The sequence below is a fragment of the Dipteris shenzhenensis genome, chromosome 9 (assembly GCF_047967505.1).
Source record: "Dipteris shenzhenensis isolate YYH24624 ecotype China chromosome 9, Dip_SZ_1.0, whole genome shotgun sequence".
NCBI classification, from domain to species: Eukaryota; Viridiplantae; Streptophyta; class Polypodiopsida; order Gleicheniales; family Dipteridaceae; genus Dipteris; species Dipteris shenzhenensis.
The window spans coordinates 53541472-53567754 of NC_141604.1; the positions used below are offsets into that span (position 1 = coordinate 53541472).

The window sequence follows — 26283 nt, forward strand, 5'->3', positions numbered from 1 at the left end:
AGCTCAACCGAAGGGGAAGTGGGGTGGGTGGAAGGTCGTGCAAGGGCGTGCCGGGAAACCACGCAGGTCCCGAGAAACCAGCATAGAAGTGGTTTTGGGCTGTGGGAAACCTGGTTTTCGAAAACCGCCGTTATCAGGAGGCGGTATCTTAAACGAGAAGGAAAAATATATGTATTGTAGTGAATTCCTCTTCCGCCATAGCCAGATCTTCAAGCTTTTCCTTCACACAGCACCTTCTTTGCCCCTCCATAGCCACATCTTTCCCTCTCCAAATTCCTCCCTACCCTTCCTCTCTTTCCCCCTCCTCTCCCTCCATTTTCCCTCTCCCTTCCCAGCTTTCCCTTGCCGCATTCTCCGTTCGTCGCTGTTTCATCCTTAGCCCCCCCTGCTGCACCGGCCGCGGCCTCGATCCGGAGCTCGTCCAGCTCTTCCGCACCTTGAGTCTCTAGATAGCAGGAAGTAGATCAGCGACAGTGTACACTACAACCGATTGAACAGATTTTTATTGCATCCAGTATCACGGAAGAAAACGTAGCTCGCTCGGGAGGTATCTTGCTCTTCAGCTTCTGCGTATTCCAAATAGGATTCTTGCATCTTCAACGTTTAACATGAATCCGCATTCTAGCCCTTTACTACATTTAGAAAATGCGCTGATGCCCGATAGCGACGACGGTGAAAAGGAAAATGAGAGGAATTCGAATGCGCCATTCGACGTAGATGTGAGTCCGAGCACCAGCAGTAAACCGAATTTGGAAAGTGGATACGATAGTGATGGCCAATCCTTGAAGGGACACCAGTTTCCTGCGGGCATTTCAAACGACAATTCAGGAATGGATTTTCACAACATCATTTCATATTCGGAAGGCACAACTGACGATCACATGTCAATAGTAGCAATAATGCCGGGAGAGGCCAGGGACGAATGTTCGGGAACAGAGGGAATGGTTGAGGAGGCGATCGCAGGAGCTTCAGCGTTTGTAAGTCTTGATACCGAGGAACAAGAAAAATCTTCACTCTTAACAACCGAGGGCAGCATTACCTTGGGTCCTAGCAACAATTCAATCGGACCATTGGTTCACGACGATAGTCTGGATGGCGGGGGTAGAGGATCGAATCATTCAACGCTGATACAGGAGGTCGGACCTGCGGCTCGATCTCTAGACGATCATCCGAGCGACCTGGATCGCGCCGAGCCTGATTGCTTCAGCTCGGAACAGATTTTCGTTGCCTCAACAGGCGCTGATAGTGTGAATGCCTCCATTTCGGAACAAGGTAATGGTATGTTTGACGGCAACGGCGAGCAACCGCTTGAAGAGAATGAGGTTAATGCGAAAGCGGGAAACTTAGATCTTGTAAGCGACACAAGCGGGGAGGCTGATGATTATCTTTCTGAACAGCCACCCTCAGCATATCGGAATCAAGCTACCTCGGAGGGGATCTCTTGGGTTGCTTCGAGGGGGTTGGATTGGTCTGTAGACAAATGGCAGCCGTCTTCTTTAATCAACCAGGGGGCTCAGGAACGTGATGAACATTTTGTTCAGGTTTCTCTGCAGGATTCTCAAGCAGAATCTAATCCCAATAGGTTGTCTGGAAGCCCTTCACTGCTAGAGAGGATCGGTTTGGGTTCTTATGGACAGGGCAAGGCAGTAGATACTGTAGTTAACACAATAGGTAACGGGACGACTTCTGCAAGAGTCTCTGAAAGAAGGGTTTCACCTTCTGATGTAGTAACAAAAGACAATGCTGTAGTTGGAAAGGATGGTGACCACGAACCTAAGACAGGCCGCACTCTTGAAGATTTTGTAGGGAGCCCAGCTTCTCAAAAATCTTTCAATTTCAGTCCTAAAAGCTTTTCTTCATTCAACACGTCTTCCTTTTCTTTTGAAGGAGGGAGCTCTTTTTCTTCACCGTTGAGTTCACCTCTACTTCAACGGGGGAAGGCTGGTAACGGGACGACTTCTGCAAGAGTCTCTGAAAGAAGGGTTTCACCTTCTGATGTAGTAACAAAAGACAATGCTGTAGTTGGAAAGGATGGTGACCACGAACCTAAGACAGGCCGCACTCTTGAAGATTTTGTAGGGAGCCCAGCTTCTCAAAAATCTTTCAATTTCAGTCCTAAAAGCTTTTCTTCATTCAACACGTCTTCCTTTTCTTTTGAAGGAGGGAGCTCTTTTTCTTCACCGTTGAGTTCACCTCTACTTCAACGGGGGAAGGCTGTACTCCCTAATGCTTCACCTGAGCTTATGCGTTTGATTGATTCAGCAATCCACGGGTCGGATCCAGCCAGCCTACAAAGGCTCAAACGAGTTGTGGCGGGTGAGAAATTTCAAGAGCAGGAAGAGGGATTAGCGGGCTACCCTTCCAAAGTGGTAGTTGATGTGCTGTTGGCAAAGATGGGAGGTGCTGAGGGCCAAGATGATGAGAAAGATACTGCAGCTCCCAGAATGATGCTGAGTGTGGGAGCTGCTTTAGTAGCAGGAGAGCTTATTCCTTGGCTTCCTTCAATTGAAAAGCCTCCTATTGATATCGATCAAAGAATGAGGATGGTGAATGGTTTAGCCCTGGTTTTGAAAGCTTGCACAAGAAACAGACAGATGTGCTCGGCTGCAGGCCTTCTTCACGTTCTTCTTGCTGCTGCTCGAGGTATTTTCAACGCAAAGGGTCTTTGCAACATGTCGCAATCAGAGGCATGGGATACTGGCCCTCTGCTTGACGTCTTGGCGGTGTTAGGTTCACACTGTCTTGAGGTACAGGATCTCCGAGACTGGCTCAGCACAATTGCAGATTCGATTTCTGAAGCTAAAGCGCTCGATCTTGCACTTGCTCTGGAGAGGGCATTATCAGGGGAGGAAACTAAAGGTCCCTCTCATAGTTTTGAGTTTGATGGGGAAAGTTCAGGCTTGCTTGGTCCAGGAGAAAGCCGGTGGCCCTTTGTCAATGGATATGCATTTGCAACATGGCTTTACATTGAGTCATTTGCTGATACAGTACATACTGCAGCTACAGCAGCAGCTATTGCAGCGGCAGCTGTGGCAAAGACTGGGAAATCATCAGCTATGTCAGCAGCTGCAGCTGCCAGTGCTCTTGCAGGTGAAGGAATGGTGCACATGCCAAGGCTCTTCAGTTTCCTCTCCGCAGACAATCAGGGTGTTGAGGCTTACTTCCACGGTCAGTTTCTGGTGGTGGAGGTTGCAGCTTCAAAAGGAAAGAAGGCTTCATTGCATTTTACATACAGCTTTAAACCTCGGCACTGGTACTTTGTTGGGCTGGAGCACTCACATCGGCAAAGCATTTTAGGAAAGACTGAAAGTGAGGTAAAACTGTATGTGGATGGGTGCCTTTATGAATCTCGTCCATTTGAGTTCCCACGTGTTTCAAAGCCTTTAGCTTTCTGCTGTATTGGCACAAATCCTCCACCTGCTATGGCTGGCTTACAAAGGCGACGTAGGCAATGCCCCTTGTTTGCTGAAATGGGCCCTGTTTACATCTTTAAAGAGCCAATTGGAGAAGACAGAATGGGTCGATTGGCAGCAAGAGGGGGTGATGCTGTCCCTGCTTTTGGATTTGGTGCTGGGCTACCTTGTTTCTCAACGAATGAACTAGCAATGGTAGCGGCAGAGGAAACCGCAGTATTGGATATGGAGCTAGGGCCGTGCTTGCATCTACTTTATCATCCAAAGCTTCTGGTTGGTCGTTCATGTCCGGATGCTTCACCTGCAGGGGCAGCAGGTAATGCGCTTTTGTACCATCTGTTATGATGTCAGGTTGTAATACAATTGTTTTGGAGAATGCGTGCATCAATTTTCAGGTAGACTTGTGTGAGTGTACTGGTTACATCTAAGGTTTTATGTGGCTGTCCTGTGTTGCATTGATGGTATCTGTAAGTTCAGCAGGTACTCCACTCTGAGCAACTGATGTTATCATGCTTTCAGGGATGCATCGAAGACCCGCAGAAATTCTTGGACATGTTCATGTTGCAGCTAGGTTACGACCTGTTGAAGCAATATGGGCCATGGGTGAAGGAGGTCCGTTGTCATTACTTCCTTTGGCAATTGGTGCAGTTGACAAAGACTCTCTGGAACCTGTAATTGGTGATATTGATATCGCTTCAAGAGCTGTAGTTTTTGCAGCGCCTGTCTTACGCATCATGTCCTTGTCTTTGCAACATCCTGGAAATGCTGAAGAGTTGCTTCGGGGACATGCCCCACAACTGCTTGCACAAATACTTGCACACCTTCTCTGTGTGCCTCCAACAGTAGATACTGCAAAGCTCGTCCATGGCCGGCCTGATGCAAGGAACGAAGAGCTTGTTGCTGCAGTTGTGCTTCTAGCACAGGCTCCAAAAAAGAATGATAGCTTGAAAGTGCAGCTCTTCAGCAAGCTCTTGTTGGACCTTAAGCTTTGGAGCCGCTGTGAATATGGTCTGCAGAAAAAGCTGTTATCTTCTCTTGCTGATATGGTTTTCACAGAATCTGCAACAATGAGGGCTGCAAATGCAGTACAGATGCTGCTTGATGGTTGCCGGAAATGCTATTGGATTGTTCCTGAGTCTGATTCTATACATATGTTTGCGGGTGGCAAAGTACCTAGGCCTCTAGGGGAGTTAAATGCTTTAATTGATGAGCTATTGGTGATTGTAGAGCTATTGTTAGGAACTTCTCATGGTTCTATTGCTAGCATTGATGTTCAGAATTTGGTAAAGTTTTTGCTGGACTGTCCACAACCGAACCAGGTAAGCTTTACAAAGCTGTACGGTCATTTTCCTAGAGCTGCAATACATGATTTTCCAGACACTCTGCAATTGTGCACTTCCAATAAATGAGTTTCAACATTTTTAGTAAACGATTCATCTCAATTATCTTCTTTGGAGATCAGTGCAGAATGTAAACCATTGATTTGGCTATGATATAGTTTGTAAATGCTTACTTGGTCAGCATAAGTGCAAAAACTACATTTATTGCAGATAATCAAGTGACACTTTTCTATCATTTTCAAAACTTCTCATCAAGAAAACCAATATGGTTCCAATGAGCAGTAGCTTTAGACATGAACCATCGCACCTTGGGGTTTTAGCCTGCCTTCCTATCCTAGAACTAATTGAAGCCATTGGATTTCAAGCATTTAAATTTGCATGCCACAAAGATAGAAAGTGTAACAGTGGTTAAGTACAACAGAACTGAACAACAATGGAGAGAGGGAGAGCAAACTACTCACAAGACTGAACTGGACAACTGAGAAAACAAGAGAGTTGCACAAGGATCTCAGGAGAAAACCCCTCCACTGCTGGGGGAAAACCTCAATTCCGAAGGGGACCTGTTGCTGTGCACTGAGATGAAAAGAACGGGGGAGAGAGGCCCTATATATAGGGTCCCCCCACCCTAGACAACCGATTAGGAGGAGGGGGAATGGCTGACCGAACATGCCGACACAGGGCGGATCTGGCTGACCTGCAGGTTGGTGGGTATGGCCAGGGTTGGGGGCCTGACTGACCCCCCAACCAAGGCGCTACCTAGGTGCCATGAAGGTGGCCTAGTGGCAGCCATGGACAGGTCCCAGAAGTGGGCAAAACAGCCAGAAATCCCCCTGGCAGGAACTGTGACAATCCCAGCAGTCGAGCTGGCCTAGTACAGACATGGGGGGCGGGTGAGATCAGCCCCGTACCCCTCACACCCCCTCCACATAGTCAAGGACTGAGCAGCCCCCATAACTCTCTTCTTCTACCTCTCCTTGGTGGGCAAACCCACAAGCAAGGCCCTAACTCAACCTCTCATTGGCGGGCAGACCCACACCCAAGGCCCTCACTCTATGATACAGAAGTGCCACCTCTAACACCTGCTCTTAGCTCCTGGATCATGGATCATCTTGAGGGAGTTGGAATGGTCTCCATGCAGTTGCTGTGCCAAGGGCTTGCTGAAGAGGTCTGCGTTGTTGTCTTCTGTCTTGCAGTAGTTAAGCTGGATATATCAGCGAGCACCTTCTCCCGGACATAATGGTAACCAGAAGCTCATGAGTATAACGCTTCTATGACACAAAGTAGCCTTCTTGGCCTTGCCAAATCTCTAGTCCCCAAAAGAAGTGCAAGAGCCCATGATCCGTCATTTCAAAGGCTTGAGAAATGTGATGAATAGGTCATCAACATACAAAATGATGAGGGAAGTAAGACCCACTTGATGGAAGATGTACAGAGTTGGATCAGCTCGGGGCCTCCGAAAACGCTTCTGTACAAGGAACTCATCTAACGGCATTGGCCATGCTTATTGCCACATACCAGGGACTATCTGTTCTCGGGCAGCCCGGCGTAGTGCTTCGACATTCAAGTGACCAAAATGAAAATGCCATAGGTTACCTTGAAAGAAGGACGTGATCGAGGAAAGCATGGACAAGGTATAAATCCCACGATTTACCGTACTACCTGGCTGGTGGCTTTATCCCTGATCTCCACAAAGTGTTCATCGAACATGACAGTGGTACCAAGGCGGCAGGTCTCATAAACGGACAGCAGAGTGCATCCCTCCTTTGCCATCAGGGATAATGTCGAGACTGCCTTCACCACGTACTTTGATGATAGAATTGGCGCCAATACAAACATCTCCCCCCGAAATCACAAAATCTGGCTGGAGAGGGGCTACCCCCTCTCCAATAGAGGCAGCCAGAGAATCAATAATCTCAATGTGAACAAAGGGAGGAGTAATGGCTGCAGAGGAGGAACCGGTATCCTTATTGGTTGTCTGTAGAGGGCACTTCCTCCAATAGTGGCCTTTCTGGCAATAGCGATTGCATGAGTGCTCTGCCTTGAGTGCTTCCTTCTCTGCTTTTGTTCTTGTATCAGGGGTCCAGCGTCCTTGATTCTTTCCCTGCTGCGGAGCTGCCAAAGGGTTGGAGCCACTGCCATGGGAGAAACTTTGAAATCCTTCCTCCTGATCTAGCACCATCGGTACCAATTCTTCCCAAGTCAAGATGTTCATCCTGCCACTAGTGATTAATGACGAACAGAAGGCAGAGTACTGAGAAGTCAAATGAGAGCAAGTGAGAGAGCAGGATAATGGCTATATCCTCATAGGAAATCTCCTTCCCCGCTGAAGAGTCTCTTGTTGAAGTTCCTAAATTTTATTGATATGCTCCGGCATTAAAGAAGATTTGGCAGGATCCAACAACCGCATCCGAACTTACCTCTTCATTGGGGAAGTCTTGTTATATAAGAATGCCAGGTTCTCCAAATACTTTTGGCTACGGTGATATGCTTTACATGATTTATAATTTGAGGAGTACAGTTTAGAAAAACGAAAGAACACACCCTTGCGTTGACTTTGTCCCAGAGCTCTCAGCCTCCTTTTGATCTAGGATCCTAGGGGTCTGGCCATTTGACACCCACCAGAATGAAGTCAGCTAAATCATAGGATTGCTTTACGGTTTCCATCATGATACTGTTAGAAATTTAACCCAACAGAGGGTACACGCAGCGGAAGACTTATAGTAATGCCTAGGAGCTCACACAGTGTGGTGTGGGTGTGGAATCACAAACTTCTTTACTTAATGTGCATAAAATAGGTGTGTAGACTCATCAATAGACAATGAACCAGCCAGATATAGAAGACACCAAAACTTGTATATTTCCGTCCAAAACTATGGACACAATACAAAAGAGAGATCCAGAGTCCCACCAATGGTGTGGTCCTCTGATCTAACCACAAGGTCCTTCTCCTATCTGCCGGCCATGTCTAGACTTGAGTCTGCGTGCTCCACCTTGAGCGTCTGTAGACTTTCCGTCCAGTGTGTTCTTCTCCACCTTACTGCCTGTGAATCAGCCTAGGTGGGCAGCCCCTGCCAAGCTTTGTCTGTAGCACACAGGTCCCTGTTCCACTGCTCCAAGCTGCTTGTGAATGGCTGCTCCAGAAGGTATGATGATCACAACACCTTGCTGCCCTAGAAGACAGCCAAGGTCCCAGCCCCTAGGGAACTCAGTCTGCAGCACTCCTTCAACTCTCCTTTACCTCCAAGATGAGGCCAAAGGGAATGCCTTCAGGCTGCTCCTGTCTGCTCCACTTTCTGCTGGACGTTGGATGAATAATGGGGCATGAAGCCCCTCCTTTTATAGGCCTAGGGGCCTGTCAAAAACCCGACCAGTCTGTCCCAATCTGGGCCGACGGACAAACCAGGTTGGCTGGCCCAACCGACCTGGTTGGCTCAGCCCAACCAGCCCTTTTTAAAGGGCTCACAAAACTAGGGCCCTTTGGCCCACACTTCTAGGGCTTTTGGCCCTCCAATCAAGGCAGGGGCCCAGCCTATATAAGGCATGCCACTGCCCACTGGCAGCCCCATTTGCTGCTCTACCAGGCCCCATGCAGCCCTGTACACCTGCGCTCCTGACCTGCCATGTCAGCGCCTGTTTGTCCTGCTGGTTCTGCCCTCTGCCAGGCTCTTCTCCAGCGCCGTACAATTCCGTACACTGCTGATGTCAGCGCCATGCAGATCCATCCTAGCTCCGGGTACCTTCCATGTTCTTTGATGTGAGGTGCTGCCCATGTGGCAGCCCCCTCTCTTCTTTTCCTCTTGGGCACATCCTGCCCTAGGTCTCCCTCCCCCACGCTCTCCTAATTTGGGGGCTTACAGATGGGGAGGTGACCTTTCCAACAGATACACCAAAGACCATAGTTGCTTACATCCAGTTGACGATCTACAGGGAACATGGGTAATACCGGAATCTTCTCCTTATTCTCTGCCATCTCCATCAAGGAAGCCATTTGGACAGAAGTGGAATAAAGGGAGAAAGTCGGCAGGAGGGTAAGAGAAAGAGGTATGAAGGAAGAAAAGGAGGAGGGGAGAGTGAAAAACAAGGCAGAGAGGCTTGAAGAGACCTCTTCCTTCGAGCTCCTTCAGTTTTCTGCACTTTGGGGCTTGGCTTGCGTTTCTCTTGTGAGGATGGGAATGACACATTTGATGCTACCCTTTACCAACATGCAATGGGTTGCCTTATCTATTTATGGCACACTAGGCCTGATTTGCAGTATGCAATCTCTTAGTTGAGTAGATTCAGGTGCAAGAGTAGTATATAGCATTGGCAGGCAGTGAAACGTGTCTTCCGTTCTTGAAAGGCACGGAGCCTTTGGGACTGTTATATGATGATAAGTCTTCACTGGTTATACATGCTTTCATGGACAGTGATTTGGTTGGTTGTTTACGACACCCGTGTGTCTCATAGTGAGCCACTGTTTCATGCTTGACTTTTCATGTATTTCTTGGTTTAGCAAGAAGCAACCTATTGTTCCTACTTTGAGTTGTGAAGCTGAGAACATGGCAGCTTTCATAGCCACGGTAGACTGTGTTTGGATTTGCAAGTTACTTCCAAATCTTGATGGTTGCTCCCTTGCATTGTATCTCCATTCCATTGCTCCCCGCAGCCAATACGAACCACTAAATATCTTCGGATCTTCATATTCCACAATGGGTAGTTACTTCCTTTGAGCCGAAGTTGGGCATGCGTAGTTGCCATGACGAGGAAATGAAGGGCTTAGGGAGTGTACATTTGTACGAATTTGAGTCTCTCCTTCTCGCAAGGGCACTTGTCCTTTAGACGTAGAAGTTGATTTCTACAAGCTTGAACCGAGATCTTCCTTTCCCAAGGTTGTCGCCTTCGCTCCCAACACTTGTGAATCTCCTTCAGGGCTCTGATACCATGTTAGAAAAGATAGAGTTGTGGAGGTTGGTTGCTATAGCCAATGCTGCCCGCAATGAAAGATAGAGGAAACAAGATAGCGCCTAGGAATCACACAGTGTTAATGTCTTTTTCTGTATCTGTACTAGTGTACATTGTAGAGAGAGAGAGAGAGAGAGAGAGAGAGAGAGAGAGAGAGAGAGGTGCAGACTGAATGAATAATGCTAGAGAAGGATGAAGAAAAACAGCAACACACACACCTTTTTTTGGGGGTGGGGAGTAAAAAACTAACATTAAGAAGAATGTACATTCATAGCTGTCCCAAAGTGGAACAACTACCACTCATAAACTAGAACACTGATAAAACATTGCCAATTGGGCCAAAGGAAGGTCTCTAAGAGAACGCGCATCTTGGCGAGAAAGATGCAAGGATGAACGAAAGAATTGGTAAACATCCACCAAAGAATGTCCGTATAGTCGAATGTTATGGGCATGGTATAATGACCATAGAGCCCAAAGACGACACCAAGAAAAGGGAGCAAGGCCAAGAGGCATATTGAATAAACCACCAGAACTGTTTACCAAAAGTGATCTCAGGAAACACGCATGAAGATCCGTCCTCAGCTTGAAAAGAAAGTCACGAGCCGTAGGATAGGCCAGAAAAGATGTAGCACAGTCTTCCTTGGATGCGAACAAGTAGGGCAGATCAAGGAAGCAATACGTGGGGCAGCCAATAAAGATCCCATCAGTAAGGCCCCTACCAAACATAGAAGAAAACCCACTGTTGGAGAGGAAACTTACTACTGCAAGTGCATCAAAGACAAGTCTTCCACGAAGCAAGAGACTTGTCAAGATGCCAAAAGAAAAGATTCCCATGCTGCTAGATCCATGGCTGTGGAAGCAAAAAATGATAAGCTTTCTTGGCAGAAAGAAAGAAAGAAAGAATGATATATTAACGTCCACGGGAGACCCCGTGGGCCTATGGGACAAAGTGCACAGAAAAGCGAACTCATACAAGCCTCAGTGGGCTGAAGCAAAGGGTATGCTAGGACCCTTGCTGAGTACTACTGAGTACTAGTCTATGCTAATAGAATCATAATCATAATCATAATCATATCAAGCAATCTATCCAGGCGTTGGGACGAAACCGAAGCCTGGTACAGTGATGGCTCTCTGGTGGGCTGCAAAAATGTCTTGTATTTGCGTCTGTCGAGCTGTTTCGTGTTGCGGTGGGGGGCACGGTCTTCTCGCTCTCTGGACTCTCTAGGCTATGTCTAGAGTGACCCCTCGTCTCTGTCGGTCTCCTCTGAGGAAAGTTGTGATCGGTCGGATCTCAATAGAGTGTACTCTTGGGGCTCTCTGTCACACATGTGGCCTCTGCGCCCCTCTCTCGGTGGTATTGTGCCGGCTGCTCATCTAGACTGCTCTCATATCGGCTAGCTCCTCTTCCTCCACTCCACTATGTCCGGGGGCTGCTGACTCAAATGTATAGAGGTGTGTGACGTGCTGTTGTACCCGGTCACCCTCTATGTCTTGTAGTGGTTTGACCATCCTTTGCTGCTCTCTGATCTGTTGTAGAAGCGCCTCCCTGGGTCGCCGCATCTCCATCAGATAAAGCTCGATACAGACCTGGTCATGGAAATGGATCAGTCGTGACAAAGGACTGAAGCCACTCCCCTCTAGGTAGAGACAGTGGTAGCGTCCCCGAATCTCGTAGTAGGCTAGGCAAACACAAAGAAAATGCTCCTTTGTCTCAACCGCGCCCAGCGTACATAGCGTGCAAACCCGCTGCTCTCCCTGCCTCAATCCTCAGCTGATGGGATGAAACCTGCATCTGACCAATGGCAATCCTCAGTGCATGAGATACTCCTCTATCCTCGAGATACTGAGGTCTGATAATGAATCCCTCCTCTGATACTCTCAGGAAGTGGTCGCGATAAAACTGGGTCTTGGTGGGAAGCTCTTGGTCCCCCCCCCCAAGTCCGGGATGTGTGAAGCTGGAGGAGGTCTAACCGTATGATACGGTTGATCTCATCTCACGGGATCGACTCAGGAGGTGCATCCATGCTGTACTGAAAGGGGGGGAGCTTGTCCATCTGGATACCGTGCCTGGCAAGCCATGTAGATATGCGTGCATACCAGTTATCAGTTTAGTAGTCTTAGCACCTAGCAAGGGCCTTAGTGCCCCCTTTGCTCCAACCCACTGAGGCTTGTATGAGATTATCCTTTGGTGTACTTTGTACCTTGTCCATAGGCCCGTGAGGTCTTCCACGGGCGTTAATACATCTTTCTTTCTTTCTTTCTTTCTCTCTCTCTCTCTTGTCGCTCGCCTGTAGGTAGCCCTCCGTTGCCTCAGCCTTAGCAGCCGCATCAGCTCATCTGGCTCAGCATCAGCCTCGTCGCGCTGCCAGCTGAAGAGCCGCTACACCAGGCGCGAAGAGTAGGAGAGCTGCCACAAAGGTCGAAGGAAGAGAGGGGTCGAGCTGTTGAGGAGAGTTCGCAAGATTTAAGTCAGCCCTAGGCTGAGCTGAGCTCCTGGCTCAGCTTGGGGTGTTAGACTCAGCAAATCAGATCCACGATGGCCAATATGGTTTCCCAAGACCAAACTGTTCGCTTCTACCCCGACCAACAAGCCCTCGTACTCTGCTATTGCAGCAACACGTAGCCCATTCGCACTGATCCAAATGAGCAGATTTATTATCTACAGCAAGAGGTAAGAGAGCTTAGACTTTTTGTTGCAGCCCTTGGTAGGAAAGTGAAGGAGATGGAAAGCAATCGCAAGAAAGAAATCATACAGGGGGGGGGGTTATGTAGATACACAGTGAAGCAGCATCTGCACCAAAATTGGTGACTAAAATCCAGAACACGGTTACCAATCAAGTCAAATCAATAAAATAGGAAATCACAGCAGCAATGGACAAAAAAATCAACAAAAGTGAAGTAAATAAAGATGTACAAGAACAAGGAGGAGGGAGAATAATACCCGGTGTCTATGCATTGGAGGATCACCTGAGAGTTGGCAGGAAAGGAATATGGCAGAAAAGATTGCTCACATCATAGCAGCAACCCCGCAGAGTGAGTGGGACTCAAAGGACATAGTTGGTGCTCTCCAAGTTGGGACACAAGCCAAAGTGGTTCTCAATGATAGGAAGGCAAGAAGTAAAGCTCTCAAACAAACCAATAAGCTGAGAGACACTAAAATATGGATCTCGAAGGAGCTTACTCCTTCTCAGCTCAAGCTGAAAGCAACAGAACTGACCAAAGTGAAGGAAGCCCACAAGGAAGGAAAATGGGCTGTTTATAGAGAAGGAAAAGCACTTATCAAAGACTTCAAATCCAAACCCAAAGACTCTCGGTCTTAAACTGATGTAATGCAGGCCGATTATCTTTTGTAGTAGACCGTAGTTAACCTATAATAATTTTGTGAGTATTATACACACTCCTAAGAGACTCTCAGTCTATAACTGATGTTTGGTGTTTATCTTTTTGGTGTATGCTTTGTCCCATAGGCCCGTGAGGCCTCCCGAGGACGGTAATATACTTTCTTTCTTTCTGTCTTTCTTTTCTAGAGTCATCTATACGCCTAGCTGAGAGGGGAGTTAGCTTGGCTTGGTACATACGCATATCCAAATGGTTTCGCAGCCTCCCACTACAGCTTAGATGCTCCATATCATTTGATTCCATGGGATGAGATCAACCGTATCATACGGTTGGACCTACTCAAGCTCCACACATTGTAGACTTGGGGACCAAGATTTGATTCTACTGACGACCCGGCTTACATAAATACGAGATATCTTTGTAGCTCATAGGAGAGTCACCTTGGCACCGGGCTATGCATTTTGATACTAGATTTAAATCAGTGATGCTCGGCTTTTGCTAGGTGTAGCATACCGTATGGAGTTTGCTCAATTGAGCCTGCATGGCTGGTCGCATCATGAGGATGAGGCCGGTAGAAGAGAACCCCCAGGTATGTATCGGATGCAACAATCTCCACAAGTAAAAGCATTGATGGTCGGCTCTGGCTAGTGCGTCATACCCTCTGCTCAAATGAGCCTGCATGGCTTGAGAAAATGAGGGATCAAGGAGGATCAAAGCACCACGAGATAGACATAGGGTAGCAAACAATCAATCTATTCCAATGTATATTCAACAATACAAGAAGGCTTCTTATATAGAGAGAGCCCTTTGAATAGTCAACACCTGTGGGATCCTCTGATCCACACCTCTCTTTGTGGATATCCTCACTTGCCATACAAAAATTAAGGTATCAGCCTTCCTCTGGAGCTTGTGGCCTCAAGTCCTGTGTTTGTTCAAATTGATTCGTGTCTGGCATTACATGTACAAACAATGTGCATGGGGAGGAGAATGCAGAGATGTTCTACCTAGCTATTATCTTCCCCTTTATGCAGAAGCAAATGGCATAAAAGAAGCATTGAGTGAGCTAGAAACCAACAAAGAGATTCTATGGCTTCACAACCATTGTGTGAACTTTCTTTTATACCTTTGGCTCTATGCAGTTTTGCCACTGCTATAAGCTACTCAGCTTGCTTATGCTTTATGTAACTGCATACAACCAACATTTGGAGCTGGCAAATGAGGAGAATATATAGATAAAAACCCCACTTGGCAAGGCTTTATGTTTCCTTTTGTATCTACATGGTTTTTCCATTGCCACAAATAACCCAGCTTGTTGACCCTTTTCTCCTGACATTATATCATTAAGGTCCTTTGATCCACATCCTCACATCATGTAGTCCACATCCTAGGGTGGCTACTTTAATACATTCCTATACCATACCTTAGGCTCTAATATGTGCACATGGCACCGTATCTCAACACCTCCCGTTGGTGCCATGATCCATTGGCTACTGCAAGGTGGCCAGATGTGAGTTACAAGATCAAATCCTCCCCTGGGTGCTTTCATAGCTACTCTCAGGTGGTCAGGTTTGTTTACAAGAAAATAGGCTAAAGGTGGAAAGGCTTTTGCTTCTTAATACATGTTGTTCTTGTCATTTTGCTCATGGCTTGATGATGACTCCACGTAGTTGACCTACTGGTTCTTCAATCTGCAATCTTCTTCCTTGTGTCCCAGCTTCTTGCAATGGTGACACTTTGGTTTGTTCTTCACTCTGCAGTCACTTTGATAGTGACCCATCCTTCCGCAATGGTAACACTTCGTTGATGTTTTATTGAACAATGCTTGTTCTATATTATTGCTGCTGCGTGTTGATGTAGATGTCGATATCGATGCCTTTAACTCTCTCTCTGTTTCAAGAAGAGAGGATACACATTCCTCAAACTTTGGATCTGGGAGTTTCTTCAAAGTGGTGTCAATGTGCTGTACTCTGCAGGCATGCTTTTAAGGAGGATTGAAAGATGCTTTTAAGGAGGATTGGAAGTGCATCTTTTTCCTCTACTTTTGTATTTATGCCTTGTAGTTGGGTCATAATGCTTTTGATTTTGTTGACAAATTGTGCCATGGATTCATTGAAGCTCATATGCAAACCATAGAATTCAATCTTAAGATGAATTTCTTGGTTTTTGGCTTTTGCACCGAACACTGTGTTCAACTCATCCCATGCATCTTGGGTATGATTCTTGGAGTCTATATGATGAATTATGTTTGGACCCAGTGCAAACCAATGAGTGATAGTGCTGCTTCATCTTTTTTTTTCCAGGCATCATTTTGTGTAGTGGGTATGTCTTCTTTTACAATCTTCCAAAGCATTCGATGCATCAAGAGATACCTCATTTGTGTAGACCGGGTGTGGAATCCTTTCCGAGTGAACTTCTCAACAGTTGGGCTGCGTATTGCCATTGCAAAGGTCTTACCAGTTGAATAAACTTTCAAATCTGGTAGTGTCCAATTGCTAACAATGATTCTGACTTGACGGGTGTGTGGAGCTCGAAAAGACGATCACTTTTCCTTTTTGGAGCGCATGCAAATTCTTTTTGGATTGAAAGTTATGGCTTGAGCGCTGGAGAAGGAGCATTGCAGAGAAGAGTCGAAAGGTGCAGCTTGTTGAAGCAAAGGTCGTTGCAACTACTTGGTTGCAACTTTCGAGTCGTCCAGCAACTGCCTAACTGCAATGAAGGACTAGCTATGGAGTGGGCAGTCTTGCAATGAAGGACTAGAGATGGAGAGGGCAGTTTGTGGAGCACATGGAGGCAGGTGGGAGTTAGTGGTTGGCTGAGCCTTAGTCGCAGGTCTCAGGGCAGAGTCGAAGGTAGGTAGTCGTAGAAGGTCGCGGCTGTAGATAGCAAGCTGTCCGTAGGCACTGGTGTGCGTGTGTCGTTTGTAGGAGAGACTGGAGCTAGATGAAGAGCTCAGGAAAGGTGAGTTGATGGAGATGGCTGTTAGAAACTCACTGTGCCCACCTGTGAGCCCCCGATTTGAGGGGACAAGGGGCAGTGAGAGGTAGGAGGGTTGGGGAGAGAGAGACTCAGGCCGGCATCATAGGCAACCGGCACACGGGCTGGTTGCAGTCTGCAACAGCAGGAATAAAGGGGCTCTAGGCCTCACATAGAGGCACCAGGAGCAGCATTGACTGGCCGCCAAGGGTGCCCTTAAATAGGGGCCTGTGGCTGGCCAAGTCGGCCCAACCATGGCCACCGCAACCCTGGTCGGTTTAGTAGGGTCCATGTGGTCGGCCACCAAACAGGGTACCGACTCTGTTGGTTGGTCAACTGAAGGGGCCTGGGCAGTGCCTATAAAAGGCCCACTCCTCCATTGGTTCCAGCATCCAGTGCAAGACTGAAAGCTCCTCTCCAAGGCTGTGTTCAGCACTCAGATCTAGAGCAGTTGGTGAGAGAGAGAGTCCATCAATATTCTCCAGCACTTTGCTGTGTTTTGTACTGCTCCCTTGGAGCTATTTTTCTGCCCACCATCCGGTGGATGAATATACTCTCTCTCTCTCTCTCTCTTTCCGTCCATATTTATTTCTGAGTGAGTGTTTGTTGCATCTGTGATCATCTATCTGAGTTGAGTGTGTGTAAGAGTTGGAGAGATCTTGGGTGGAGGTTTGAGTGATTCATTCCCTCTTATTTTCTAACATGGTATCAGAGCCATAGGCTCTCAACTCTTCTTCATCAAAGCACTCTCTGAAGAAAGGAGTCCCTTGGCAGAAAGGCGATTCTGTTTTCAGCTCAGAGTAGCACGCGGGAGGTCAGTACATCTTTTTTTTGCTTCAGTTTTTCAGTTTGCTATTCACCGAGATGGATTAGCGTTCAGAAGCCTCTACACCCACTGCTCGTCCTTCCTCCTCCTCCTGTCATCTTCCTTCTTCATTCATTCCCAAATTTGGTGAAGCTGGAAAGCTCGATGGGACGAACTATCCAATTTGGAAAGTCAAGATCCGAAGCCATCTGGTGGCACGGAAGCTATGGAAGATAGTGATTGGTACCGAGATGAAGCCGGAGGACATTGTGGACAAAAGAGGTGATGTTTTATTTGAAGCAGATGCGGATGAACTCAGTGCATGGGAGGAGAGGGATGCTCAAGCCTTAGCAATGCTAATTGACACGACAGCAGATGTTGTGATTCCTCATATCCAGTTGGCAGAGACGTCTTCAGAGGCGTGGGCCATACTGAAGGAGCTGTATGAAACCGATAATACAGCCCGAATCATTACTCTTCAGCATCAACTTTATAATCTTGATATGAATGAGGGTGATAGTGTGCATGACCATTTGACAAAGGTGAAAGTCGTGCGGGACCAGCTCGCAGCGGTTGGTCAGAAGGTGGACTCAAGCCAATTGGCGTTGCTCACACTCCACAAGTTGCCACGGAGTTTCAAAAGTTTTGTGACTACGTCAGTGCGGGTCAACGGACTAAGCCAATCACTTTTGAGGAGCTTGGCCCACTCCTGCTTCAGAAGGAGGCTCGAGAGAAACACTTTACGCAAACTGACGAGAAGGCATTAGTGGCCAAAGACAAGCCTGGAAAAGGGAAGCCAAAGGAGTTCAAGAAGTCAGAGGATGCTAACCGAAAGAAGAAAATGAAGTGCTTTTACTGTGAAAAGCTTGGCCACTCCGCCAAAGAATGCCGAAAGAAGAAGGCAGATTAGAAGCGGAAGAGAGAAGCCAGGAACAAAGAAGAGCCTAAGAATGATTCTGCCAATGTAACGACTGGACAATTGTTTTTAATCAGTGAACATTGTTCAACGTATGTAGTCAGTGAAGGAAAAGAGGGTTGGTATGTTGACAGCGGTGCTTCAAAGCACATGTCTAACAGAAAGACTTGGTTCAAAACCATGGAAAGTACACACTCGGATTCCAAAGTTTCCGTCGGGGATAGCCGGACGTGTCCTGTGAAGGGCATTGGTAGCATTCCTTTCATTACGACCGCAGGTGAGGAGAAGGATATCTCTGGCGTACTTTATGTACCCAACCTTTGCAAGAACTTACTGTCTGTAAGTCAGATGGACAAGAACAACATGTCAGTTCTCTTTGAAGACGGCAAGGTCACCGTGACATCCAAAGCAAATGGACAGATGGGGGCCCAAGGAGTTGAAGAAAATGGACTGTACGGCCTCAGTGCAATGTTGGTTCATGAAGACAATGGAAAGTCCAAGCTTTGGCATGAGTGCTTCGGTCACGTCAGCTATGGAACCTTGGATGAAATGTCAAAATTGAAGATGGTGGATGGACTTCCACCTATTATAGGCAATGATGGTGTTTGTAGGGCTTGTCTAGAAGGCAAGCAGCACAGGGACAAGTTCCCACAAGAGGCCTCGTTTCGGGCCAGCAAACCACTTGAGTTGGTTCATGCCGACATTTGTGGCCCAATGTCTACAGCATCATGGGCAGGATCCGGGTACTCACTTCTCTTTGTGGATGATTTCAGTAGAATGACCTGGGTGTATTGTTTGGCTAAAAAGTCACAGGCTTTTGAGAAGTTCAAGGACTGGAAGGCTAGAGTTGAAAAGGAGATAGGGGAGGATGTCAAGACGTTCCGTACAGACAGGGGGGAGAATTCACCTCAAATGAGTTTAACACATTTTGTCGCAAGCATGGGATTAAGCGACGCATGGGTGCATGTGCACAAGGAAGAATGGACCAAGCTTGATTCCCGGAGCAGAAAATGTATCTTTGTTGGGTATAGCAAAGAATCCAAGGCCTATCGACTCTTCGACCCAGTAAAGAAGCAGATCCTTATCAGTTGGGATGTCATCTTCGAAGAAAAGGAATCTGAACCTCAGGAGGAGCCTGAGATAGAGGAGGAGATTGTTCAACCCCCGAACCCACCCCACCCCAGGTTGACCATCCAAGAGGTGAAGAAATGGGAAGCTGATGTTCCACAAGGTACTGAGGAAGAGCAGGATGTTCCAGAAGCAACTCCAGTTCCTCCTCCCATTGAGAAGCTGAAGAGGTTGCCCCAATGGTACCTACGGACATTGGAAGACTCTCGGGTCACCGAAATACCTGAGAGTAGCAGTTTCGGGTTGCGACGGTCCCAACGTCTTCAGAAGACCCCATCCGTGAATTTTGCATTGGTGGCTCAGCTTGAAGAGCCAAGGACCTTCGAGGAGGCGAAGGACAATCTAGAATGGTAGGCTGCCATGCAGGCAGAGATGGATGCTATCCTGAAGAACAATACCTGGACTTAGTGGCCAGGCCCCCGCGACAGAAAGTCATCGGCACTAAGTGGGTATACAAACTTAAATACAAATCAGACGGCAGCTTGGATAAGTATAAAGCAAGGTTAGTGGTCAAAGGTTTTGCTCAAACTGAAGGCATGGATTTTGATGAAACTTTTGCTCCCACAGCTCGCATGGTTACTATCCGGACAGTGATTGCCCTTGCTGCCCAATTCCAGTGGCCTATTTTTCAAATGGACGTGAAGTCCGCATTCCTTAATGGAACCCTGGAGGAGGAGGTATACGTGGAGCAACCACCGGGCTTTCAAGATCCAGGGTCCCCATTAAAGGTATGCAGGTTGAAGAAGGCGTTATACGGGGTGAAACAGCCCCCAGAGCTTGGTACCAAAGGATTGATGTATTCTTTTAGAAGATAGGGCTAAGTCGGAGTCCTTCTGAGGCAAACCTTTACTTGTTCATTGAGAAGGGGTTGCGATTGGCACTCATCCTCTATGTTGATGATCTTATCTTGACAGGTGACCATGTCAAGAAGATTTCTCAGGTCAAGGAGCTACTCATGTGTGAGTTTGAGATGACTGACCTTGGGTTATTACACTACTGCATTGGGATAGAAGTAAAGCAGGCCAAAGACAGGATCTTCATTTCACAGGAGAAATATTGCAGAGAACTTCTGAAGAGATTTCAGATGGAGGATTGCAGGATAGCAGTAACTCCCATGGAGGTCGGGCTTAAGCTAAGTATTCACGACACATCTCAGCCGGTCGATACTCCTTTGTACCGACGATTGGTAGGAAGCTTGCTTTACCTTACCAATACTCGACCTGATATTTGTTATGCAGTTGAGCTATTATGTCAGTTCTTTGCTTCTCCCAGGAAGAGTCATTGGGATGTAGGTTTACGGGTGCTGAGGTATCTAAAGGGTACTTGCACCTACGGGATCACCTACACCAAAGGCATCAAACTAGGCAGGTTCTGTGACAGTGATTGGGCGGGTGATGCTGACACCAGAAGATCAACAACAGGGTATTGTTTTTTACTTGCATCTGGTGCCATCTCTTAGCTGGGTAAGAAGCAACCCACAGTGGCTCTTTCATCTACAGAGGCAGAGTACAGAGCCGCCTGTACAGCAGCTTGTGAGACACTGTGGTTGAGGTGGATTCTGGAGGACATGGACGTGTGTCAGGAGGATGCAACAGTGCTGATGTGCGACAATCAGAGTTGCATAGCCATTGCCAAGAATCCAGTGTACCATGGGCGGACCAAGCACATCGAAGTTCATTACCACTTTGTTCGAGAGCTCATCATCGACGACATGATCGAGCTTATGTACTGCCCGACCGCCGACAACTTCTCCGACCTCTTCACGAAGGCACTTCCTCGAGAACAGATGGAGCACCTCATCAAACGAATGGGGATTGGCCCACAATTGTGACATTGGGGGGGGCTGTTAGAAACTCATTGTGCCCACCTATGAGCCCCCGATTTGAGGGGACAAGGGGCAGTGAGAGGTAGGAGGGCTGGGGAGAGAGAAACTTAGGCCGGCATCATAGGCAACCAGCATACGGGCTGGTTGCAGTCTGCAACAGCAGGAATAAAGGGGCTCTAGGCCTCACATAGAGGCACCAGGAGCAGCATTGACTGGCCGCCCAGGGCGCCCTTAAATAGGGGCCTGTGGCTGGCCAAGTCGGCCCAACCAGGGCCACCGACCAGGGTCAACCGTGGTCAATTTACTAGGGCCCATGTGATCGGCCACTAGAGAGGGTACCGACCTTGCTGGTCAGTCAACTGAAGGGGCCTGGGCAGTGCCTATAAAAGGCCCACTCCTCCATTGGTTCCAGCATCCAGTGCAAGACTGAAAGCTCCTCTCCAAGGCTGTGTTCAGCATTCAGATCTGGAGCAGTTGGTGAGAGAGAGAGTCCATCAATATTCTCCAGCACTTTGCTGTGTTTTGTACTACTCCCTTGGAGCTATTTTTCTGCCCACTATCCAGTGGATGAATATACTCTCTCTCTCTCTTTCCGTCCATATTTATTTCTGAGTGAGTGTTTGTTGCATCTGTGATCATCTATCTGAGTTGAGTGTGTGTAAGAGTTGGAGAGATCTTGGGTGGAGGTTTGAGTGATTCATTCCCTCTTATTTTCTAACAATGGCTAGTAGTCGAGAGCTCGGCCTGTGCTTTTAGAGCCTTTGCTTTAGAGGGCCTTGTAGGAGCTTACTGTCGAGAAAACTCGCTCTTCCTCTCTCTCAAGGCAACACTCAAGAAGTCTCACAAAGCATTCTCAACTACATCTAAAACTAATCTAGATTTAGCTAACTTGGGCTCTGATACCATGAGAAAACGAGGGATCAAGGTGTTGGAACACTGAAAGGAAAGAGTAGAGTGGACACAAAATCAGAATACTTGCTTATAGAATGAAGAAGAAAGAGGTCCTTAAGTAGGCACCTCATACAAGGTCACTGACATCACTGATGACCTCAAAGCTCTACAATCATCTCCTCAATCTGCTCCTAGATTCACTCAATCATCCTATGTGGCTTTTCCACCACCTAACTGTGCTTGTGGGCACCTAACTGTGCCTCTAGCACTCACACATAGAAACATAAGGTGTGCCTGAGGCATACACCTTGAGATATCCCAACAAACCCCCCCTCAAGGAAATGCCTCAGGCTATGTCAAGGATACATCTAGTCTCATAGTTTCTCATGCCATCTCGTGGTGGTCAAGGATTAATCTATGGCTAGGTTCTCATGCTAGCAAGGGTTCCCTTGGGTGTAAGGTAAATAGAAAGGGATACAAACAGACCTTCCAATGGTTATCTCCCCTACATGTACATGCACACAATGTCTGCAGGAGGTACCATGGAACAAAACATACACATGGCCTACATCATAAGGTGACTAGAGGTGTTTACAAAACACACAAAACACAATAGTTTATTTTCATTCATTTTGGAGGACTATCCAGGCTGAGTACCTTGACATAAAAAGAGAGATCTGGAGCATACATAGAGATGATTTAAAATGCATAATCTTCATGGGATGCCTCATCTTGTGGAGGCAAAATATCCATGTCAAGGCAAGGTCTTACCACATGGGCAGTGTCTAGTGCCTTATAAGATGGTACTATGATAGAACAAGTGGATCGGAAAGTCATATCCTTCATGAGAACAATTATCTTGTCATCTCCATAGTTGTGTAGAGAAGCATATCTTAGGTGTCTGACCTTCATCTTTTTCTTGTACTTGGAGTCAAATAAAAGTGCCATGAGAGTGTAGATCTCTGTATTTGCTTCCTTTTTGGCAACCATTGTTTTGGCAATCTTCAATAAGGAAGTCAGGTTGGCATTTTCATCCTTTGTAGCATAACAAGACATTGCTTTATGTTTTGGCTTTTCACATATTTGGCATAAGCAAGCCATGAGAGGCTCTAACCCAAGTATTGGGTAGTGTCTTCTCTCTTACAAGGCAAAAAGAACTGAAATGCTTCCAAAGTATAGGCACTTGATGTAGCAAATAGTAGTGACTAGTTTTCAAACAATGATGCTACTTTTTGCATGCTTCATAGAAGTGGATGAAATAAACACTTTCCAATCACAACCAGGTCTAGCAAGTCAAAACAAAACTGAAGCAACACTTGTAGTGAAGTTATTGAAAACTTCAAAAGACCAGAAATGCTAGAGTAGCATTTTATGTAGCATCATTTTCAAAAGTATGTCAAAACTGTCAAAACTAGAGAGCTGAACTTGGAGGGCTCATATCACACTCTTCAAAGCAAAAGAAAGGGGGCTTTCTGAGGCAAAAGAAAGCTGGTATACCACAGTAGATCCTCTGGGAAGAAGAGGCGAAAATATGTGTCAGGTCGCCTTCACCTTCTTGAACAAAGTCGACTGGTTTTTCTCTGTTTTCTCCTTCAATATGCAGCCATTGCTGCTCAGATTTCAGCACAAGGTAGCTCTAGGTATGGAGAAGCTTGCCCTGAAAGGAATTAGACAAAGACGGAGCAGGCGCAGAGAAATCGCAGGAAGAAGAATCGACGATTTTCGTGCAATGGCGACCAACAGAGCGCATATTTCTTTGATTGCTTGCAGCCCGAAATTCGCCCCAACAAGAGGGATCTCCAGCAGAAAGGGCGTGGGAAATGGGTGAGAATCGGAGGAGAACAAGCTCAAGCAAATTTTTGGAAGAAGAGGGAGAGATGGTGAAGAAGAAGAAGAGGAAGAAGATGATGATGTGGCAAAAATGGGCTCAAGGGGGATCAAATGGCTCTGATACCATGTTGGAACATTGAAAGGAAAGAGTAGAGTGGACACAAAATCAGAATACTTGCTTATAGAATGAAGAAGAAAGAGGTCCTTAAGTAGGCACCTCATACAAGGTCACTGACATCACTGATGACCTCAAAGCTCCACAATCATCTCCTCAATCTGCTCCTAGATTCACTCAATCATCCTATGTGGCTTTTCCACCACCTAACTGTGCTTGTGGGCACCTAACTGTGCCTCTAGCACTCACACATAGAAACATAAGGTGTGCCTGAGGCATACACCTTGAGATATCCCAACACAAGGAGGATCAAAGCACCACAAGATAGACATAGGGTAGCAAACAGTCAATCTATTGCAATGTATATTCAACAATACAAGAAGGCTTCTTATATAGAGAGAGCCCTTTGAATAGTCAACACCTATGGGATCCTCTGATCCACATCTCTCATCGTGGATATTGTCGATCTAGATTCTCACATCATGTAGCCCACATCCTTGGGTGGCTACTTTAATACATTGCCATACCATACCTTAGGCTCTAATATGTGCACATGGCACCATATCTCAACATGGCTGGTGGCATTGTGAGGATGAGGCCCAAGAAGAGAACCCCCCAGGTACGTATAGGATACAACAATCTCCATTGGTGCCTTGTCATAGGTAACTTGCTCTTGATGTGCAGCTACTCAGGATGTGTTCAAGATCATAACCTTGGTTTTACCCAAGTTGAACTTCAAATCATGTGTATTGCAGAAAGACCCGAGTCGATTTGAATGCCGCTGGAGACCCTCGACTAATGAAGAGAGTAGACCTGTATCATTTGTGTTTAGTAGAATCGGGATCAGGGAACGAACTAAGGGTGATCCTGCTCTCCCAATGCTGTGATCATGGACTTGAACTCGTCAATGTATAGACCAAATAAGGTTGGTGACAAATGACAACCTTGTTTGACCCCAATTGTGATCATGATCTCCTTCGACGTCCTAGTCGAAGTCCTGACTTTGCCTGACAGCCACTCATATAGTGTCGGATTGCCGAAATGATATCTTAACTGTATCCTAGTTGTTGGAATATGGGCTTGTGGTTTCCAGAAATCTACAAAGCAATAGTACACTCGTTGCTTGTGTGCAATGGATGTCCTCAATGACAGCTCTCAGTTTGAAAATGTGGTCCAGTGTAGCATGATTTGCTGGAAAGTCTGCCTGCCTCCACAAACCGGCTGTCCTGAATGTCAAGTACTGATACATAAATCTTGGATCTACCATGTCCGATCATGATGGTCTCGAAGTGTTACGGACTCATGAAGATGTCTTGGAAACTGGGGTAGCGATGGGACGGAGTACATGAATTTTTAACGGAGTGTAGGGTTTCCGGTAAGGCAATGAAGTCTTAAGAGAGAATTGTCTAGAAAACTCCCTTTCACCCCCTCTCATGACTTACCCAATGAATTAATTGGAATTTTTATTCATGAGACTTTGGCACACATTGAAGCTCTACAGATGCTTTTATGACTTCTTGTTGGTTGTATTTGGTCATGTGCTTGAGCTCTTTCCTTGCTTGATGCAAAGCTTTGAGCATTGCAATACTTATTGACTCATTTGAAGAATGAAACTGGTTTTTGTTGTCTTTCTTGCCGTCGCTAATATTCTATTCCATCTTAAAATTTGTAATTCTCATGTGGTGTCTTTCTTTTACAGGTTGCTCGGATTTTGCTTCTGCTATACAGATTGGTAGTTCAGCCTAATACTTCTCGAGCAGCTGTCTTTGCTGAAAATTTCCTCTGCTATGGTGGTATTGAAATGCTTCTGGCCCTCTTGCAAAGAGAAGGTGAAGCTGGTGAGAATCCTCACTATATGCATTACTTGGAAAGGGAAAAAGTTGATACAGAAGTAGAGGGCAAGAATGGGGACCCTGAGGGAACTGAGTTCAAAGAAGTTCTCTGTACAAATGTTTACTCTGATGCTGAGAGTAATTCTTCCCCGGGAGGTGTTAGTTCACAAAATACTTCTGCGACCATTTTGAAGTCAGAATCTCTGGAACCAGGTAATAGAATGACTGGCTTGCTGACAGGGAGAAACCTTGGTGGTATAGGCTTGTCAATAGTTGCAGATAGTGCACGAAACAACTTCCGTAATGTGGACAGTGGGGATGGGATAATGGTTGGCATCATCAGTTTGTTGGGTGCTTTGGTCACACGTGGACATTTGAAACTCTGTGGCATGCCTGCCTTATCTTCTTCTTCATCTAATGTTTCATTGATGCCATCAGCTGTGACTTTAGGAGAGCATGGGTCAGGTTCATTCATTGATGCAAGTGTGTGGTTGCTGTATGCACTGCAAAAAGCTTTTCAGGCAGCTCCAAAAAGGCTTCTGACTGACAGTGTATATGAGGCACTTTTGGCAGCAGTAATCCGGTCTGAGGTCAGTCTTACATGATAATTCTCTTTGTGATGGAGTAGAATATTTTTCTTTGGGTTGGTTTTGTGGGATACGTTTTTATGTCAGGCTTGTTTTCTGCAACAATCTCAGGCAGGTTCGTTATCATCAGATGATCGCTTGAATCTGTATGATTCTGTTCATAGTTTTGAGCACACTCAGCTTCTGCTGGTGCTCTTCCGCGCCCTTCCTTTTGGATCCAAAAGTCTACAAATCAGAGCACTGCAAGTGAGTGTTGTGCTTGATCAAGCTCTATTTTTGTCTAAAGGAAATAGTTTTTCTCCTTCCAATTGAGTTGCTGTGAAACGGGAAAGTCTTGAGTGTCTAGTA

At 46.6% G+C, this 26283-nt stretch overlaps 1 protein-coding gene across 1 annotated transcript in view; it reads left to right on the forward strand.

Moving 5' to 3' along the window:
* The first annotated feature begins 206 nt into the window (after positions 1 to 206).
* The window catches only part of LOC147898840 (WD-40 repeat family protein / beige-like protein), a 181787-nt gene continuing 155710 nt past the window's right edge, over positions 207 to 26283 (forward strand). The window contains exons 1-4 of the mRNA XM_087379237.1: positions 207 to 3729; positions 3933 to 4732; positions 25216 to 25938; positions 26047 to 26181. Of these exons, the coding sequence (XP_087235363.1) occupies positions 609 to 3729; positions 3933 to 4732; positions 25216 to 25938; positions 26047 to 26181 (4779 nt within the window). The 5' untranslated portion in view covers positions 207 to 608. The remainder of the gene's footprint in view (positions 3730 to 3932; positions 4733 to 25215; positions 25939 to 26046; positions 26182 to 26283) is intronic.